This window comes from Ochotona princeps, chromosome 3 (assembly GCF_030435755.1).
Source record: "Ochotona princeps isolate mOchPri1 chromosome 3, mOchPri1.hap1, whole genome shotgun sequence".
Lineage (NCBI taxonomy): Eukaryota > Metazoa > Chordata > Mammalia > Lagomorpha > Ochotonidae > Ochotona > Ochotona princeps.
The window spans coordinates 62,266,381-62,284,356 of record NC_080834.1 but is presented as its reverse complement, the minus strand read 5'-3'; the positions used below and the strand labels follow the sequence as shown (position 1 = coordinate 62,284,356).

Genomic DNA, 17,976 nt, shown 5'->3' with positions numbered 1-17,976 from the left:
ACTGTGTTACAAGCAATATTTCTACACAGACACATATTAAAGAATTCGTAGATTTATTAGTAATTTCAGTGTATTGTACAATATAATTGAAAATAGCAACAACAAAAAAGTTGTAATATTTAATCCCATGGCAAGAAACAAATCCATGAATCAATGTATCTAGAAGTATCCCAGGAAATGGAACACTGAGTACAAATCTATGAAACCCTCACTAAAGTTTCTCCCATGGGAAATGTGAATTGTAAGTATCTTCCGTTTTAATGGACTATAAGAAGCGTGCATGATAAAGGTCTTGGCTGTTCATAATTACACTGTCAAGGTTGATTATTTTTGCTGCTATTTTTGTTTTTTCATTTTATGAGAGGCAAGAGTCAGAGACAGATATTTCTCATCCTCTGGTTCACTCGCCCAAATGCCTAAACTGCAAGGAATAAGTTAAAGTTAGAAATTCCATCCAGATCTCTTTGTAGACATGAGATACTCAACTGTGAGAGCTAGCGTCTGCCTCCCAAGACTTGCATTATTAAAACACTGCAACCTGCAGGAGTGTCAGGATTCTAACATAGTCACTCTCACATGGAATACAAGACTTTCATAATAACCATTATGCCAAATGGACACTACCCTTAAAAAAGAAAAAAGAAAGTCAGGAGTCAACGTTTAGACATTTACAAACGAACAGGAAGAGAAATTGATTGTGTATTTAAGCTTGCATTCCTCAGCCTGTGCAAGCATAAAGAAGCTCTCAAATATACGGAAGTATCCCCATACTCAGTTTCACCCTTAAGATGTATTGGCTAACACTCAAATGAGACTAAAATATTTAATAGAAAATTTGAAAAACGAAAAATTCAAAAAATTTATAATTCATGCCACTCCCTGAAAAATGTGATGAGAAAAAGAAGGCAAGACATTCTATCTAATGCAGAATGTAAATTACCCTTTTGTTCAGTGTATCTGAATGTATATGCTACCCACAGGTTATTCATGTAATATTAATCTGTGCTACCAGACTTATCACCCAATTATCACAATGGTTTATTTATTCAAACAATCCTTATTTTGTTGAGTAATATTCCCAAAGCACAAGAATAATGAAACTGGCCATTTGCATATATCAAGAGAAGCTGTAAAATACTTCTTTTAGTGGAAGAGTGAAACATTTTCATAATAAAAATGCACAGTGTCTATGCATAGCCTTCTATAACATTTATTTTCATGAATTTTTGCATAACACTTGCATCAGTATACTGACTATCCAAGGTGACATAATTGTAATGAAAATGATAGGGAAACATAAAAATTTCATAATTTTTGCTATGTGAGCTCTTTACCACTTCTGAGAGGAAGCATTAAATCAGTGTCTGAAATTGAAACATTAATATCATAATTCATTCTTTAAATAATGACCCTGTATTTCACCAAAATACAACATTCCAATTTTATCATGTAAATTTTCCTTTTGTGGAAAAAAAAACTGCTAAGCCAATTCAGGTTGATATTTCTATTCACAAGAAAACATCACAGGAATAAATCAAAAGACGAAGGATACTCACCCTTGTTGTGTACGCAGCCTCTGGGTCATCCTCCAGAACACGTGAAAGGCCAAAATCAGAAACCTTGCACACCAGGTTACTGTTGATCAAGATGTTCCGAGCAGCGAGATCCCGGTGAACATAACCCATGTCTGAGAGGTACTTCATGCCGGATGCTATCCCTCGCAGCATCCCCACCAGCTGGATGACTGTAAACTGGGCATCGTGTTTCTGTGAAGCATTTCAAATGCACAATGAAGGTATTTTTCTATATCAGCAAGTCACATCTTTTCTTGGTTAAGATGCTCCAAGCAGAATTTAGTTCTAAGCCCTCCATACCAAGATAGTTACAAGCTTAGAATAAAATAGCATGGTGTCCATATATTTTGTAACAAGAAGTAGCTTTAATTTTCTTTGACTTCAGAATCAAAACTAGGCCTGTCTTAATCTATACATGACAAGCAATCATCTCAGGAAAGAAAACACAAAACCCTGAGGTCAAGAACAATAGAAAGAACATATTTTGTGGCCATTATAAGTTGGTCATTATTTATTTGAATTTTCAGTCTCTTTCTTTTTTACTGCTAAGACATTATAAAAGTCATTTTGATAATTAGATGCTAACAGTTTAATTATCACATAGTTCATAATGCATGAAAATACTTATGGAATGCTTATTTCTACAAAACCTCAAATCTAGGTAATAAATCAAAAAGCAGTAAGAGGCAAAGGCATAGTTTTGGTTTGAAACATTTCAAATCTAAGATTGAAAGCATGTCATTTATTATGTAGAGATGATACACTCATGAAATCTGTGTCTAATTATACTGCAGACAAAGACTCTAAGGGAATATAACAGATTCATAACATGTAACACACAGATTATTAAAATGATCTGAGAGATGTTTATTACGGAAACTTGTTTATGAAAGTGACTGCTACTATATTTTTATTTGGGTAGTAAATATTAGGATGAAATACATCATATCTAATTCTGAGAAAATTTAGGAATTTCCTCCATGGTCAAAATTTTTGTCTCTTTTGTACCATGGACCTCAATGTCTGTAGAACTAGTACACCCAAGGAAAGGGTCTATGTTTTTTTCCTTAGCAGCTGTAGTCACCAGCGACTGGAAGTGTTTTGAAGATTGACAATTTGTTTCTTTAAATCTTACATTTGTTGAAATATTATATTGCAACATAGTATTGACAAATATAAAGCTATAAAACTTCTAAATTTAAAGCATGAAATTATTTATTTATAAATTTGCTGATAAATGCCAGCACTTTGATTTATATATGTATGTACGTATGAATAAGCCATGAAAATGTAGAGCCAAAAATAAGAACTAGGTTAGCATTACCGCAGGTGCTTATGCTTTGAGGAGACGGTATCTCTTGAGAGGTGGAGAGTCTGTTTTATGACAGACTTAAGCTTGCTTTACAACATGGTGTTTTATTTTTTACTTAAGGATTATTTTACCCTCATTATTGTTATAACTGGTATGAAGCTTGGTAATACAAGAGAATGAATAGTTGACAAATTTTGCTATTAAAATATGAACCCAACATTTGCATAGCTGCAAGTTTAAACAACAGAATTTTACCAACTCCATGATGTTAAATTTCAATTTTAGTTTAGATTAACTACTTGTGTGGGACACAATGAGGGAGTACTTCAAATGTTTTCTTCCATCCACCCATATATGAATGTATATCAAAAATTTCATGGAAAATATAAACTATCTTTTAATTCAGTTTTCCAAGAGTGCAGAAATTTTATGAATATATACTGATACACATATATAAAACATCTTACTTACGCGTAAGAAACTGTCCAAGGAGCCATTCTCCATGTATTCTGTGACAATCATAACTGGTTTGCCTAAATATATATGGCAATCAATAAGTTAATGTGTAATTTTTAGTATAATTCAACAAATAAGCTGAAATGCATGAATATAGGAACATATGATTACATAGAATACACATAAATGCAATTAAGGGAAATAAAGTTGCAAAAACTTTACCACCCTCTTCATTTTACAAAGTTGCAATAAAAAAATTTCCAAAGATTTAAGTTCCACAGAAAAATGATACTATAAAAATAAGAACATATTGCTTTTCAGCATTTCTCCTATATCATAGAATATCAAAATGGACTATATTCTGCATGTAATTTGGTGGGCAAACTACATGTTCCCTTCTTTGGATTAATACTATCTCAGCTAATATTCAAAATCATATATCTCTGTCTTAAAGCACAAAAGAGAATCAGAAATTTAAAATATGCACAAATATTGTTTTACTTTTATAAATATTAATTTGTTAAGTATCATTTTCTATTTTCATGTGACAGAACTGAGTCACAGAGGTTAATCTAATTCTTTTTCTAGTTATCATCATAACATTTACAGTTACATTATCATTTTGACCACCTGACATTAGAATACAATTCTCAAGTGCTGCTATCTTTAGGATAATGTAACTCGAAGTAATACACAGAAATGACATTTGGCAATTGACTAAATAATCATCCGTAGTTAAATATTTGTTCTACTTGAACCTTGCAGTCTACTTAGAATTGTTGTTTGATGAATGCATCTTTCACTGTTTCTTTTTGGGACAGTGTATTGTGTCTTTACATTGCAGCTGTGGACCTTACACTTTGTTAGTTATGAAAACACATCTTGGGTTTTCACTTTATGAATTTGTTGAAGTAATCTCGTGGTAAGAAAAATTTTTCCATAACTTGAATTATGTAGCATTGTTTAGGCACATGATATATGTTACACCACCTAATTTTCACAACCTCCTTATCCATTAAGATTATGCATTATCCTCATTTTATTGCTTCCTCACCTAAAAGCATTGTGCATTAAGCCAAGTCATTGAGCGCATGCCATTAGTTAGTCATCTGAGCAGTGGCCTGGCTCTTTCTGAGTTTACAGCATGCACATCTTATCACACCATAATTCTCTGACTTTATTGTTGCCGTAACACTTATAATTATAGATTCATCATGCTACAAGAAGAAAAATCACTCCTCCAAGATCTTAAGGCATGAATTAATTCTTAATTGAATATTTGGAAAGGTCTTGAGCAAGTCATAGATTTTTATAAGAAATAACCACATGTACCTGAATGTATATACTCCTTTTTCCTTATGTCAACCCTTTATTTTGTGTGGTTAGTCTACCATTTTTTGGTGTTAGACAATACTTTTTTCATGTGTTTTACTTTCATAAGTGAATTAGTATCCTAGAGGCTAAATTAGTTACTTATGCTACATTAATAAATTGAATATATCCCAGAAGACCATATGTTATTTATCAAAATGAGAAAAAACGTTATAATTCTATAAATTTTGCAAATAATTTACATTTATGTTACAGTTAACAAGTTTTATGTGTTTCCCATTAAAAACTTATTTATAAATATGTGTGTGTATATGTGTGTGTGTATACCACATGACCTATATGACATTCATTTGAAAATGTTAGGCAAAGTTTTGTGCTTCCAGAAAGTTTTTTTTAATTCTAACTAATTTGTGATTTGATAATATTCAGGAAGAAAAGGAAGTTTCATCATTTTCATGGAAATGATGATTTCTCTTGAACTAGTATCAGACACTAGAAGACTGGTCCCAAAACTCGGACCTTAACTGAGTGAAATAAATGAAAGAATGAATGAATGAATAAAATCCTGCATTTACATGACTCCATATACTGTTATCAGCTTCTAAGTTTTTTTCCTTAATACAATTTTTGAAAATAATAAGAGTATGTTACTGAAATTCAATATACACTTTTAATATAGTCACTGATATTTTGCTTTTTATTGCCAACTACCAATAACATTGACCTTTATGCACTAAATAGAGCACATTGAATACTATTGGGATCTTGCTTATCATCCCTCTTCCGGTTTCCAGTTTTATGACCATTTCATTTCTCATCAGCGTGTCTATGAAAATGTTTTTTCAAGGGAAATAAAAGTAGCTGAAAAATCAAGCCAGTCAATTAAGCCACAGTTCCATGATGACTCAGAAATCAGAACAGTCTGCATCTAACTCTATAATTTAGGTATTTGTAAACACATCAGTTAAAGTGAACTAGTTTGGAAATGTGCTTTGTATTAAGTTCAAAGATTGCAAGCTGGCTTTACACACAAAGAATAAAATGAGCCACAAATATTCTGGAAAGCAGTACCTTGACTAAGTTTCCCTTGTGATTTCAATTATGATAAATGTGGAAAAGAGTGCAACAGTGGTTAGAACTAGGTGTAGAATGCATTGAGTGTCATAGGAAATGCTTTATAACAGTCTGCACCTAATGCAATGTATTTTTATTCAAGTTCTTTCAAGTGGTTATCTATTTACAAATGAATTAATCAGCCACCTCTTCACAGAATCCATACCATTCACGGCCTCCAAGATCACAGAACACATCTGAATGAATCCAACAAACTCAATGAAAGTTAAGTCTGTTATTCCCATACTTAAGGGCATGTTTTCAATGCTCACGTCCCACTGTTAAGTCCAGCATCATGCTAAAATTGGCCCTATGAAACATCAGGGGGAGCTCAAGTGTTTGGGTGCCTCCCACTCCACGTGGGAGACCTGAACTGAGTTGCTAGCTTACAGTTTTAGCCTCTCTCTCTCTCTCTCTCGCTCTCTCTCTCTCTCTCTCTCTATATATATATATGTATATATATAGTGTATATATATGTATATATATATGTATGTATATATATATATATGTATCCTTCCCTCCCCTTACTCCTGAATAGATGGGGAAAAAATAATCAACACTGCATTGATTTATAACTCAGGTGATTTTAGCTCAAGAAAACTTCAGTGGACAGTGATGAACCAATTTCTTTAACCATCTATAAGTAGCATTCTCTCTTCTTTTTCTTTTTTCTTAGGATTTATTTAGTTTTATTACAAAGTCAGATATACAGAGAGGAGGAGAGACAGAGAGAAAGATCTTCCGTCCGATGATTCACTCCCCAAGTGACCACAACAGCCAGTGCTGTGCCGATCCAAAGCCAGGAGCCAGGAAGTTCCTCCAGGTCTGCCATGTGGGTGCAGGGTCCCAAGGCTTTGGGCCGTCCTCGACTGCTTTCCCAGGCTAGAGGCAGGAAGCTGGATGGGAAATGGAGCTGCTGAAATTAGAACCGGCGCCCATATGCAATTCCGGCTCGTTCAAGGCGAGGACTTAAGCCTCTAGGCCACCACGCTGGGACCCTGTCTTCTTTTTCAATACATCTGTACCTTTGTTTTTTTTCAGATTTACTCATTTTTGTTGGAATCAGATTTACACAGAGGAGAGTCGGAGTGAAAAATTTCCGTCTATTGCTTCACTCCCCAAGTGGCCAAAACCACAAAAGCAGGATGGGAAATAGAGCAACAAGAACACAAGCCAGTGCCCATATACGATCCTTTTGATTGCAAGGCAAGGATTTAACTGGTAGGCTATAGCATCAGGCCCATCCATTATTGTTTTCGTTTGGTTGTTGTGAGCACTTAGTCAGGTTCTGAACTCATTTATCAATCTCCAGTCATTGATACAGAAAAACAATTTGTGTAGTCACAATGATCAAAAGGTGATTTCAACAAGCGATTTCTGAAAATTCATAATAACCCAAATGCAACAAATGTATTCTCTTATGGAGCGTGGAAAACTTGAGACAACCCAGGACACATTTAGGAGAAGGAAACAGGCAATAATTCAGCATTGTTATTTAAGTATGAGGTCCTATTCTATCAACGTTTCCTTATCCTATAGGAAGGGAACCTGAAATTACAATCCAATGACTTAGTTGTATATGCTAAGTGGATCCTGTGGTTATACTCAGCAATGTCGTATATTTAATTATGAAAAATCCTCACAATTGTCTTTCCACATTTTTTTTCAGCCATACATTGTTATAACTTATCTGTATGGCATTTTGAATTTCTAAAAATAAAGAATGTAACACATTAATATCACCTTATGTAATTCATTCCATTTTACAGGTGGGACAGTGGTCAATGGGAGGTCTTCTTGGAGTCTGTGCATCATTTGAATAATGATGTGATGACAGAAATACTATACATTTGTTAAAAACAAGTCCTAGCCTTTTGAACTTCAACTAAAATTGATAACATATGTTTGTACCTAGTTCTGAGAAGACACTGTCCCCCAGGTTTCTGCCAGCTTTAAGATCAGAGCTTCTTTCACAGTCTCTTGTTTAAGACCATCAGGCTTAAAATTATTTATGGTTCAATTCAAATACAGGAAAATAGTTGTATTTGAGCAAAAAAAAAGTTACTTTCAACAATATTCTTCCATATGCCTATACTAGCTGGTAGAAATGTTACACCAACAAGAATTTGACCATTTGATGTATTCTAATGTGACCTAACTTCATTTTTAATATATCTGGAACTAGGAATGTAACACTGTTATTTCTATGTTCCAAGTGCACAAGTGCCCTTGTGCAGGGTTTGATCTGCATGAAATCTTTTGACAGTTCAGGGTGGATCACCTTTGGAACTCATATCTATAGCTTTTAAACTGGATAGTAATTTATTTGTTTCTCTTCTTTAAAAACAATTAAATCACTAAAATACAGTCTCTGAACATCTTTAGTCATTGTGTGTGTGTAGGTGTGTGAGTGTGCAGCTTTTTAACTCCACACATAGAATATTTTAAAAGTAAATAGTCCTAGGCAGCAAAGGACATGATGTAATAACATCTGGAGACACAATTATTGTGTTAACAATTGAAATACAACTTCTAAATTGTGTTCTAAACAGTGCCAATTTCACCAGGGATTTCTATTAAATTTAGAACTCTTAGCCTAAGAATAAAATGGTTGTAATAAATACTAGAATATTACTTATCAGAACTGAAAAAGATCTTAATGCATATTATCTATAATTTTTTTTAAAGATTTATTCATTTTATTACAGCCAGATATATACAGAGGAGAGACAGAGAGGAAGATGTTCCGTCCGATGATTCACTCCCCAAGTGAGCCGCAACGGGCCGGTGCACGCCGATCCGAAGCCGGGAACCTGGAACCTCTTCCGGGTCTCCCACGCGGGTGCAGGGTCCCAATGCATTGGGCCGTCCTCAACTGCTTTCCCAGGCCACAAGCAGGGAGCTGGATGGGAAGTGGAGCTGCTGGGATTAGAACCGGCGCCCATATGGGATCCCGGGGCTTTCAAGGCGAGGACTTTAGCTGCTAGACCACGCCGCCGGGCCCTATCTATAATTTTTAAAAGGTCATTTGTGTGTCTTATACACAAATTATTTTATGGATTTCCTTGATTGCCATGATAGATATTAAATTATGTAATTATAAATTCTAAAGAAATTCAACACAAATTTTATGCTTTAGTGTTATGTATCATTCTGTGAAAGCAATTACAGAAAATTACAAATTATAATGGTGCTTTCAATAACTAATAATACTAGAACCAAAATGGTTGACTTTTGGAATTGGAAGCTGATGTTTAGTTGATGGTGACTTTTGTTTGTCTTGTTTGTACATGTTGGCTAATTTAGGTAATGATTTTCTTCGTACCACAATGGAATCAGTTTATTTACCACTCCCTAGGTAATTCAAGCAGTCACACTTCTTTGAAAAATACACTTAATTCAATCAATTAAGCACTGAAGAAAGATCGATTAAGCAAAACCTCCCTTCCTCCCTCCCTCCATGTGTTCCTTCCTTTACTTTCTTCCTTCTGTTTTCATCCTCCACATCCCTCGATGATTCTTTCCTTTTTCCTTTCCTATAGCCTTCAATGAACAAGCAGTGTTGTGCTTACTATGATTTATTTTAGTCATTGCCCATTAAATAGCAAGGATTGGTGTCCTCTTTAATTACATTTTGTTGTAGGTATAAAGGACATGTATGATTTACAGAAACACTGGAAGCTTGTTACAATCAAATTGTCTTGTTACAATCAAATTGTTCTATTGCCATGTCTAGCACTTTCTGGCAAGACCAGTTACTTGTCCTTTACACTTACTATTTGCTCAAATATAAAATAAATTATCATTCATAATTGAAATGGAGCTAGTAAAATAAAATTAATCACATAGCACAGTGTTAGGCACATTAATGCACTCAGTAAATGGAGAATTGAGAGTCAAAGAATGACTGTGTAGGTACAAATGAGTTTACTCAGAGACCCTCAAGTTTTGAAAAAAAATGACTTGTTGAAAATGTCTTGCATGATACTAGAGAGCTGACTCACAATCAAAACATAGTGAGCTACAGACATTTGGCCTTCCAGTTAACACACTGGTTAAAATGCTTACTTCCAAACTTTGGCTTCTGCATCCAGCTTACTGCAAATAAGAACCCTCAATGTCTATATATGATGGCTCCAGTATTAGGGTATGTGACACCCATATGGGAAATCTGCACTGAATTTCCATTTCCTAGCTCCTAACTTTAGCTCAGGCTAACACCAAATATTATAGGAATCTAGTAAGTGAATCAGTATTTGAGAGCTCTCTACCTCTCTCTTTTCAAATTAATTAATTAAATACAGTCCCATTGATACATAATATATTGTATGCCTAAAAACAGCATGCTTTTGCCTTGAAGAAGCAAGATCAATACATTCATTTCCAATGGCTACTACTACTGGTAATTTGCATGCTTGTTAGAATTAAGGAAGAAGGAAAGAGACACAGAAGACAGCAAGAAGGGAAGAGGAAAGAAAAACTCATCAGACTCAGTATGGGCTTCCAGCATATACTTAATTTGTTTCACATTAAGTTCTCAATCTCATTAACTATATATATGAAAAGTCAAAAAGAAATCAAAATATTTTTCAGTTATACCATGCTTTTGTGAGGAATGAAATGCTGCTTTAGTCCCACTAAACTAAGAGTACGAATTAATAGCATTTGGAAAGTTTTCTAGTTAACGTTTGCAAAAACATTGTGAAAAACATAATGAATAATGTCTATTGATAGCCATTGAGTTTGTGAATGTGATGCCAATGAGTTATCCCTAAAAGGGATGCCAAATTCCATGCTATATGTCATCCTTCATTCTTAGGGTTTTGCTGCCAATTTCGCTTATTCTTTATCCATTGCTCATAATGGGGGAAGAGGTTATAGTCTCAAAGCATTCTCAACAGGCTTTCGCTGGGATTGGAGCCAAAAATCACAGATCTGCCTCTTAGGATCCTTCCTAAGCCTGGATGGAGAAACCATCTTGGAAAGAAGTGCGGATCTTTGTCCCAGGCTGTTTGCCAGAGCTTTCGCAGTGCAACCAAAAATCCTCTTGGGATCCTACATCTGAACCATTTGGAATCCACAGAGACCTCAGAATAGGCCCGGGGTCTACTACCATCCTGGTCTTTATACTCACACATATTCCCAAGGTGCTGATAATTTTCGTAAAGATACAAGAGCAGGCAGGTTTAAGGTTTCAAAGTTTAAATCAAGATAGTGAGCAATAAAAGAAAAGTCAGCTAACTGGGGGTTCCTGTCAAAATTGAGTCATTGTTTTTTCCTTGTTAGTTTACATAAAAGAAAACTTTCCACAATTCTCTGTACCTTTCTTAAAATTAGTATATCTGTAAATAGTTCAATGTCTAGCTTCTACTTTTAAAAAATGTAGAACATTTTTAAGATATATAATAGCACTTCTAGTATTTTTCAGATCTAGAATAGCACTGCCAATACACTATCTAAATATCTTTACAAAAAATACAAAATAAAATAAAATGCCAGTTAACCCTAAACTGATGTTTTTACTAGAATGGAAAACAATTATTTTTTTAATTAAAATTCTGGAAACATTGAATTTTGTTTCAGATACAACTTGTCAAAATACGAAAAACAGCTCTTACGTCTACTTACTCTTAGTGACAACTCCTTCCAGTCGAATGATATTGGGATGGTCAAACTGTCCCATTATGCTTGCTTCTCCTAAGAAGTCTCTTCTCTGCTTTTCTGTGTAACCCACTTTTAGCGTCTTGATGGCCACTGAAATTTCCTTTTTTGAAGGAAGTTTTAACCGACCACTGCACACCTCTCCAAATTCCCCTGTTAGAATGCAGAACAGCAGCACAATGTAAGGCCTTATAATAATAATAATAATAATAATAATAATAATAATAAAATCTACCTGCTAGAAAGCACCTTATTTTTCCTTCAAATGATTTCACTTATTAATGCATTTGACTCACAAAATGTACAGCTGTAGACCTACAAATCACTTCAGAAGACGATGCTCACTAGGAAACTCCGGGACATTTATATCCTGGAGGAAAATGGCCTCCATGTATTTTAAAATACTGTCCAATGAATAATGCAATGTGAAAAAAGAATAAAACTGAAAACTGCATCTAGTGTAATTTTTCTCCCTACTTCTCATAGCTACCATAACCTCAAGACAGTCAACAGGCCATCAAGGATTTTATGGACTGATATTTGGATAAATACTGGTTGTTTCAAACTAACTTTGTTTTTACTGAAAAGGTCAATCTGGCCATACTCTTAGGCGCTCTGAAAATGAGAATAAAAGCATCTGCTATGAATTGATTTTGCTGGGATTTTGGTGTGTTGCATTATTGACACACTAGCTATAAATATCTTTCAGCTTCTGGGAGAACAATGCTAACATGACAGTATTCCATCCATTGGTTCAGTCAGTTCTTGCAGTAACAGCTTTGGGCTTGGCCACACTGACACCATGGTCCCAGAATTAAGCCCATGCATTTCACATAGGTGACAGGAACTCAAGTGTTTGAGCCTTCAACTCTGCCTCCAAGGTGTACATAAATCAGAATCTAAATTTAAGATCAGAGCCAGGACCCAGTGCCAAGGGTCATATCGATACAGAAGCTCAGAGCTGCAACTTGAATGCTGTTTCAAATGACTGCCTGAGTTACTTTATGGGATCCTGATGCTTATAGACAGATTAGCCAATTGAGCTATCATGACCGCTCCTTCTGTTTTTGAATAGTGACTTCATTGCCATATCTTTGTATGTATTATAGCCATTCTTATGTTGAGTCTTAGTGTGTAAAGTACTGATATTTTGTGCACAATTGAAACTTTATTGTAAATATGTAGCTGCTCTCATAACTGTTTGCTGTTGAATTTTTTGTGGACTAATAATTAAAACAAGGAGCTATGTAGACAAAGTTTTAATACAAATAAATTAACCATACATTAATTCAAGAAAGGATTAAAATGGACTACTTCTTGCTACGTAAAATAACTACTCAACATAATTCTGATTACATTTATGTAAAAAGTAACACAATTTGCTTGATGTTATTAGTTCTTCTGATTCAAATGCATTGCAAAAGTGAAAAATCAAACATTTCCATTACTAGACTTGTTTAAAGCAAGAAGCACTTTTATCTTGTTACAGCAGTTTAGCGAAATAGGTTTTGTGATACATAATCAGCGTATCCGAGAGAAGATTGAGCTGTTGTGTGCTGCCTCTGAAATGTAATAAATAAAAGGCAGCCATGATGTGTGGGTCTGTAAGTCTGGCACCTTAGAAAACACTGTATTCCATTAAATACTCACTGCTTGCCTTTGATCATGAAATCAGAAAATACCACCTTCCTCGAGAATGTACAAGGGCTTAGGAACTAAGCAGTATCATGTAACATTCTTTGCTCTGACAGGCATTTGAGGTCAGCAAGAGGGTTATAACTGTGTGGTGCTTACCTGCTCCAACAACTTTGTCAATGGATATGCAGGTGGCATCCAACTCCTTAGCAAACTCATGCACAGCTTGGGTAGGGTCTTCATAAGTATGTGGATCCACATAAGTTCTGAGACCTGGAAGTTTTACTGTTTCAGAAAAGGAAGAAAGTTAACATCATAGTTGTTCGAATGATGTTAATAAGCAAATTTTGTAATAATATTGGTTTAAATTTTTATTACTAGAAGAAGGATCTTTTGTTTATTTTGTAATACCACAGAAACACAGATATTGACCAAGTGTAAAACGTTTTATGAAAAGTAGCCCTTCCCATGATGAAAAAGCTAGGGAACCACTATATTGAGTTTTTTTTTCTTTCTGCAAAACGATTAGAACAAAAATAGGCATTTCAGGAATGAGAGCTTAGAAAGGTAATACAGAACTGAATAAGCTGAGAAATTACTACCAATAGTGGGAATGAAAAAATCCTCATTGCCCTATTAATAATTTATGTTCCTAATAATACTGTAATAACCAAATATCAACTAAGGGAAGTATATAACCATAAAACATTTGCACAACTTTGTAAAAGCAGCTATGCTTTCAAGGAATAAAAGGGAACAAGTGCCATGTTTTCTGTTCTGCATCATGCTGCTCTTATGAACAGCCAAATCAACGTGACCTTTTCCAATATTGTTCTGTAGGTCTTCTTCATACTATATGGGTCACCATTATACAGCATCAGCATAATATCAATCAACTGAAATCATATAACTGAAAGCAATGTAACTACATTCTATTTGTTTAATAATGATGCTAAGGAGTTAAAGGCCAAGTATATATCATATAGTCAATATAATATAAATATCCTACATAATTTGTTGCCAAATTATTTTAAGAATAAAGAAGTTCATTAAACAGAATATTAAAGAAAAGTGTTATGGAACAATTACTTTGAATTTGATGCAGTATCACTTGGAAAAATAACACATTAGGACAATTTGGATGTCAATAATCTTTCTCTTAGAAAAAACTAACAAACAGGGAGTATGGTGTTTGTTAAGTACAGAAACATGGTCAGGTATTGAAGGAAATTGCAAGTTAACTCCTGCACATTTTCTACTAATATTATTGCCTTTGCCTGCAATTATAGTAACATTGTTGACATTTGTTTATATGAACTAATTTGATAAACATTTTAACTCATCAATCTAAATTATTTGACTATTATTTAATTTTCTGTAACACATAGAAACAGACATTATTCTGTTCAATGACACTTTGCAATGAAAGAAATGTTGTGTAGCAAATGGAAATTTCTTTTTATTTTTATTGGAAAATCAGATTTACAGAGAGGAGACAGAGAAAAATCTTCCATCCTTTGGTTCAATCCCCAGGTAGCTGCAAGAATTGGAGTTGAGCTGATTCAAAGTCAGGAGCTTCTTCTGGGTCTTCCATATTGATGTGGGATACCAAGGACTTGGGCCTTCCTCTGGTGTTTTCCCAGGTCACAGGCAAGAAGCTGGATGTGAAATGGAGTAGCTCTTGAAACAGGCAAGGCGAAGACTTTGGTCACTAGGCTACCATGCCAAGCCTGGAAATTATTATTATTATTATTGTTATTGTTATTTTAAGATTTTACTAGAGGGTGCAGCATAATAGTCTAGTGGCTAAATCCTTGCCTTGAATAGGAAAGGATTATGCTTGGGCAATGGTTTATATCCTGGCTGTTCCACTTCCCATCAAGCTCCTGGCTTGTGGCCTGGGAAAGCGAAAGAAGATGGGCTCAAGCCTTGTGACCCTGTACTGCATGGTACAACTGGTTGAAGTTCTTGGCTCCTGGCTTCAGATTAGTTCAGCTCAGCTCCGGCCATCACAGCAACTTGGAGCATGAATCTGTGACAGAAGATCTTTGTCTCTCCTTCTCTCTGTAATCCATCTTCCCAATTAAATAAATAAATATATATATATATATATATATGTGTGTGTGTGTGTGTGTAATATATAGAAATGCATATATATATGGAAATATATGTGTGTAAATAAATCTAAAAAAATAAAATGGATTTTACGAGGGAGGTAGATTTACACAGAGGAGAGATAAAGATCTTCCATTCTCTGGTTTACTTCTCAAATAGCTGGAATGACCAGAGATGAGTCGATCTGAATCCAGGAGCCAGGAATTTCTTTAAATAGAAGTTCTATATTGACCAAACAGGCCTTTGAGTTAATTTTGAAGGTTGTATTAAATAGGTGTAGAGACAACAGATGAAGCTGGTCTGGAAATTCTTCAGTTCAATGACCTTAGGCTGAGGTTTCCAAGATATCAGTGTTTCTGGGACAACAACCAGTTTGTTGAACTGTCAGACAAATGCATACATGTTATGATTATATTGCATCATCATTTGTGTTCCTTTGAAGTTTGTATGGGTTTTTAAGTGACACGAGAAAACAGCATAAGAATAAATGAGGTATAAATGAAGCAATGAATTGATGGGAGGGATACACAGCATCAACAAAGTGTCAATCAACTGAATTAGGTGTCATACAATGACAAAGTCCATTGTCTTTATCTAGTCTATGAAATGCATTAGCTATAGCCTCATGAGAATGCAGGACATTGAAGGAAGTTAACACCCCACCCTCGCTTTCTTCCTGGTGCTGACGCTGCGGCTGTGGAAACAGCTGCTCTCCAACCTGAGACAGAGTGTGGAATATTTACAAGGAAATCACTACCTAACAAGTCAGTACTCTCCAAGCGTAGAAAATCACACTGCATTTGCATCCACAGAATTGGAGTGGGAATTCTTCTATAATGGATAGCTTAGTAAAGAGAATAAGGTAAGTCTCAGATAGAGAAAGCTTTTGAAAACTTATTCTTCATGTGCCTGTTATACAGATAGTGCCTAATAAGTAGTAGGGATTACTAACAATTAGTATTTTAATTGTTAAAAGTATTTACATACACTTATTAATATTCATGTATGTTTCAGACCTGAAACATTTTATTCTTAAAACAAGGAGTTTAAACAAAACTATCACATTGTTCTTGTTATAGAATAAGAAATGTTACATAAGTTAAGAAATGAAGCTTATTGAAATATTTTTGCTGATGCATTTTCCAGTTTGATTTGCCTCTACTTTGTAAGATACAAAATCTTGCATTCCTTTTTGATGAAGAAAGATGACATCTCAAATATAAAGTAAAACTAAATAGTTTTTGGTAAATGTCTGTAAATGTTTATCTTGCTTAACTTAACCAAAATTAATTCCGAGGTGATTTGCCGATATCAAAATCAACACATTTTTAAGCGAGTTGTCAAGAATAATGTCTTCTGCATTTTAAGTATGAAATGGCTTTTTGCAAGCCTTGCATGCTTCAGAGTTTTTTTTCAATACTAGTGAGATTTAAAGAATATCATGTATTGCTCAGTAATTTGAAAATTCAACAATTGTTCCCAAATAAAGACAATCATATTTATTGATATGAACTAAGAAAAAGTCATGCTTCACCATCTATTATCACATTTTAGGAAAAAGTAAAATCTAAGCGCACACAAATCCCAAGTCTGTTCACTGTGGGAGCTTTGGCTGCAAATGCTTAACTGGTGACCCCAGAGGTTCTAGGAATCAGGTGATCCAGGCTGGAAGGCACATAAGCCCTTTACACCAATAATTCAGGGCAACATACAGAGTAAGTGGGTTCTGTCATGAAAACCAGATAATAAACACATGCACACGTGTTAAGCTGCACTACTTTACAGCTCATTCTGTGCAAACACAATAATTTACATTTCCATTTTACCAGCATGAGTTGCCCTAAGGATAACAAAAAAAAGTAAAAAGGGGCAACCAAATAGGGCAAGGGGACAGGATCTTAGGAGGTGAAACACATTTCTTTCCTTTTGAAGGAATATTATGGGATTTGTAACAAGACTGGAGGGGATAGATCATAGCTGGAGCTTTTTAAAGTAATACCAAATAAACGGTCTGAAATAAACCAGCTGTAGTATTAAGAGGCAGAAAGTTTATGAGATGCAAGTAAGTTACTTTATGTGCTTGCAACTAGGATAAAAAGCATGTTGCTCTTGTTTGTTTGTCATAAGAATACTGGGCATATGAAAAAAATTAGGATTTCAACAATCTGTACCAAAAATGAGCAGAAAAATAGACCGTAATAGATGGTAGTGATACTATGAACTGGCATATAGAAATGTTTCAAAGCTCAGAACTTGAAAAAAATAACTTATAATTTATAAAAAGAAGCAAATCAAAATGGTCTTGCTCTAAATAAATTGCTTATATCAACTGTCTAACTGCAATGAAGAACAACGAAATGCACAAGAATGCAATTGGTCTGACTAATGTATGCATGATGTTTGCAATCCGATGTTTAATGAGCATAAAAAAAAGGAAAAGGAAAAGTTCTGCAATTTTTCACACAGTTTGAAGACTTACAAGTGATAACTTAACTGTGTCAATGGTATTGAGCTGGTACTAGGAAGCCAGAATTTTATGTTTTTTGTGTGTGAATTATGCCATAATGACAGCAATGATTGAAACAAAATGAATAATAATTCTGCAAATTGTTGCACTGTTTTATTGGCACAGTAGTACATATTTTGCAGGTCTTTTTTCATAGTACCATTTTTTGTTTATTAGAATTAACAAATATTTTTTCACATGCAACTATAACTACAAAGACACAATAGATTATAGATTTTTAAATACTTTTTGTAATTAGCCATAAAATGTAC

The 17,976-nt window shown here is 34.5% G+C and overlaps 1 protein-coding gene across 2 annotated transcripts in view; it reads right to left on the bottom strand.

Annotated features, from left to right (window-relative positions):
• EPHA3 (EPH receptor A3) overlaps positions 1-17,976 on the bottom strand; it is a 317,639-nt gene that overhangs the window by 40,649 nt on the left and 259,014 nt on the right. For both annotated transcript variants that reach the window (XM_004596564.4, XM_012930186.3), the window contains exons 10-13: positions 13,243-13,368; positions 11,416-11,601; positions 3,358-3,419; positions 1,557-1,766 (exon numbers count right to left, since the gene is read on the bottom strand). In XM_004596564.4, coding sequence (XP_004596621.2) covers positions 1,557-1,766; positions 3,358-3,419; positions 11,416-11,601; positions 13,243-13,368 — 584 coding nt within the window. The remainder of the gene's footprint in view (positions 1-1,556; positions 1,767-3,357; positions 3,420-11,415; positions 11,602-13,242; positions 13,369-17,976) is intronic.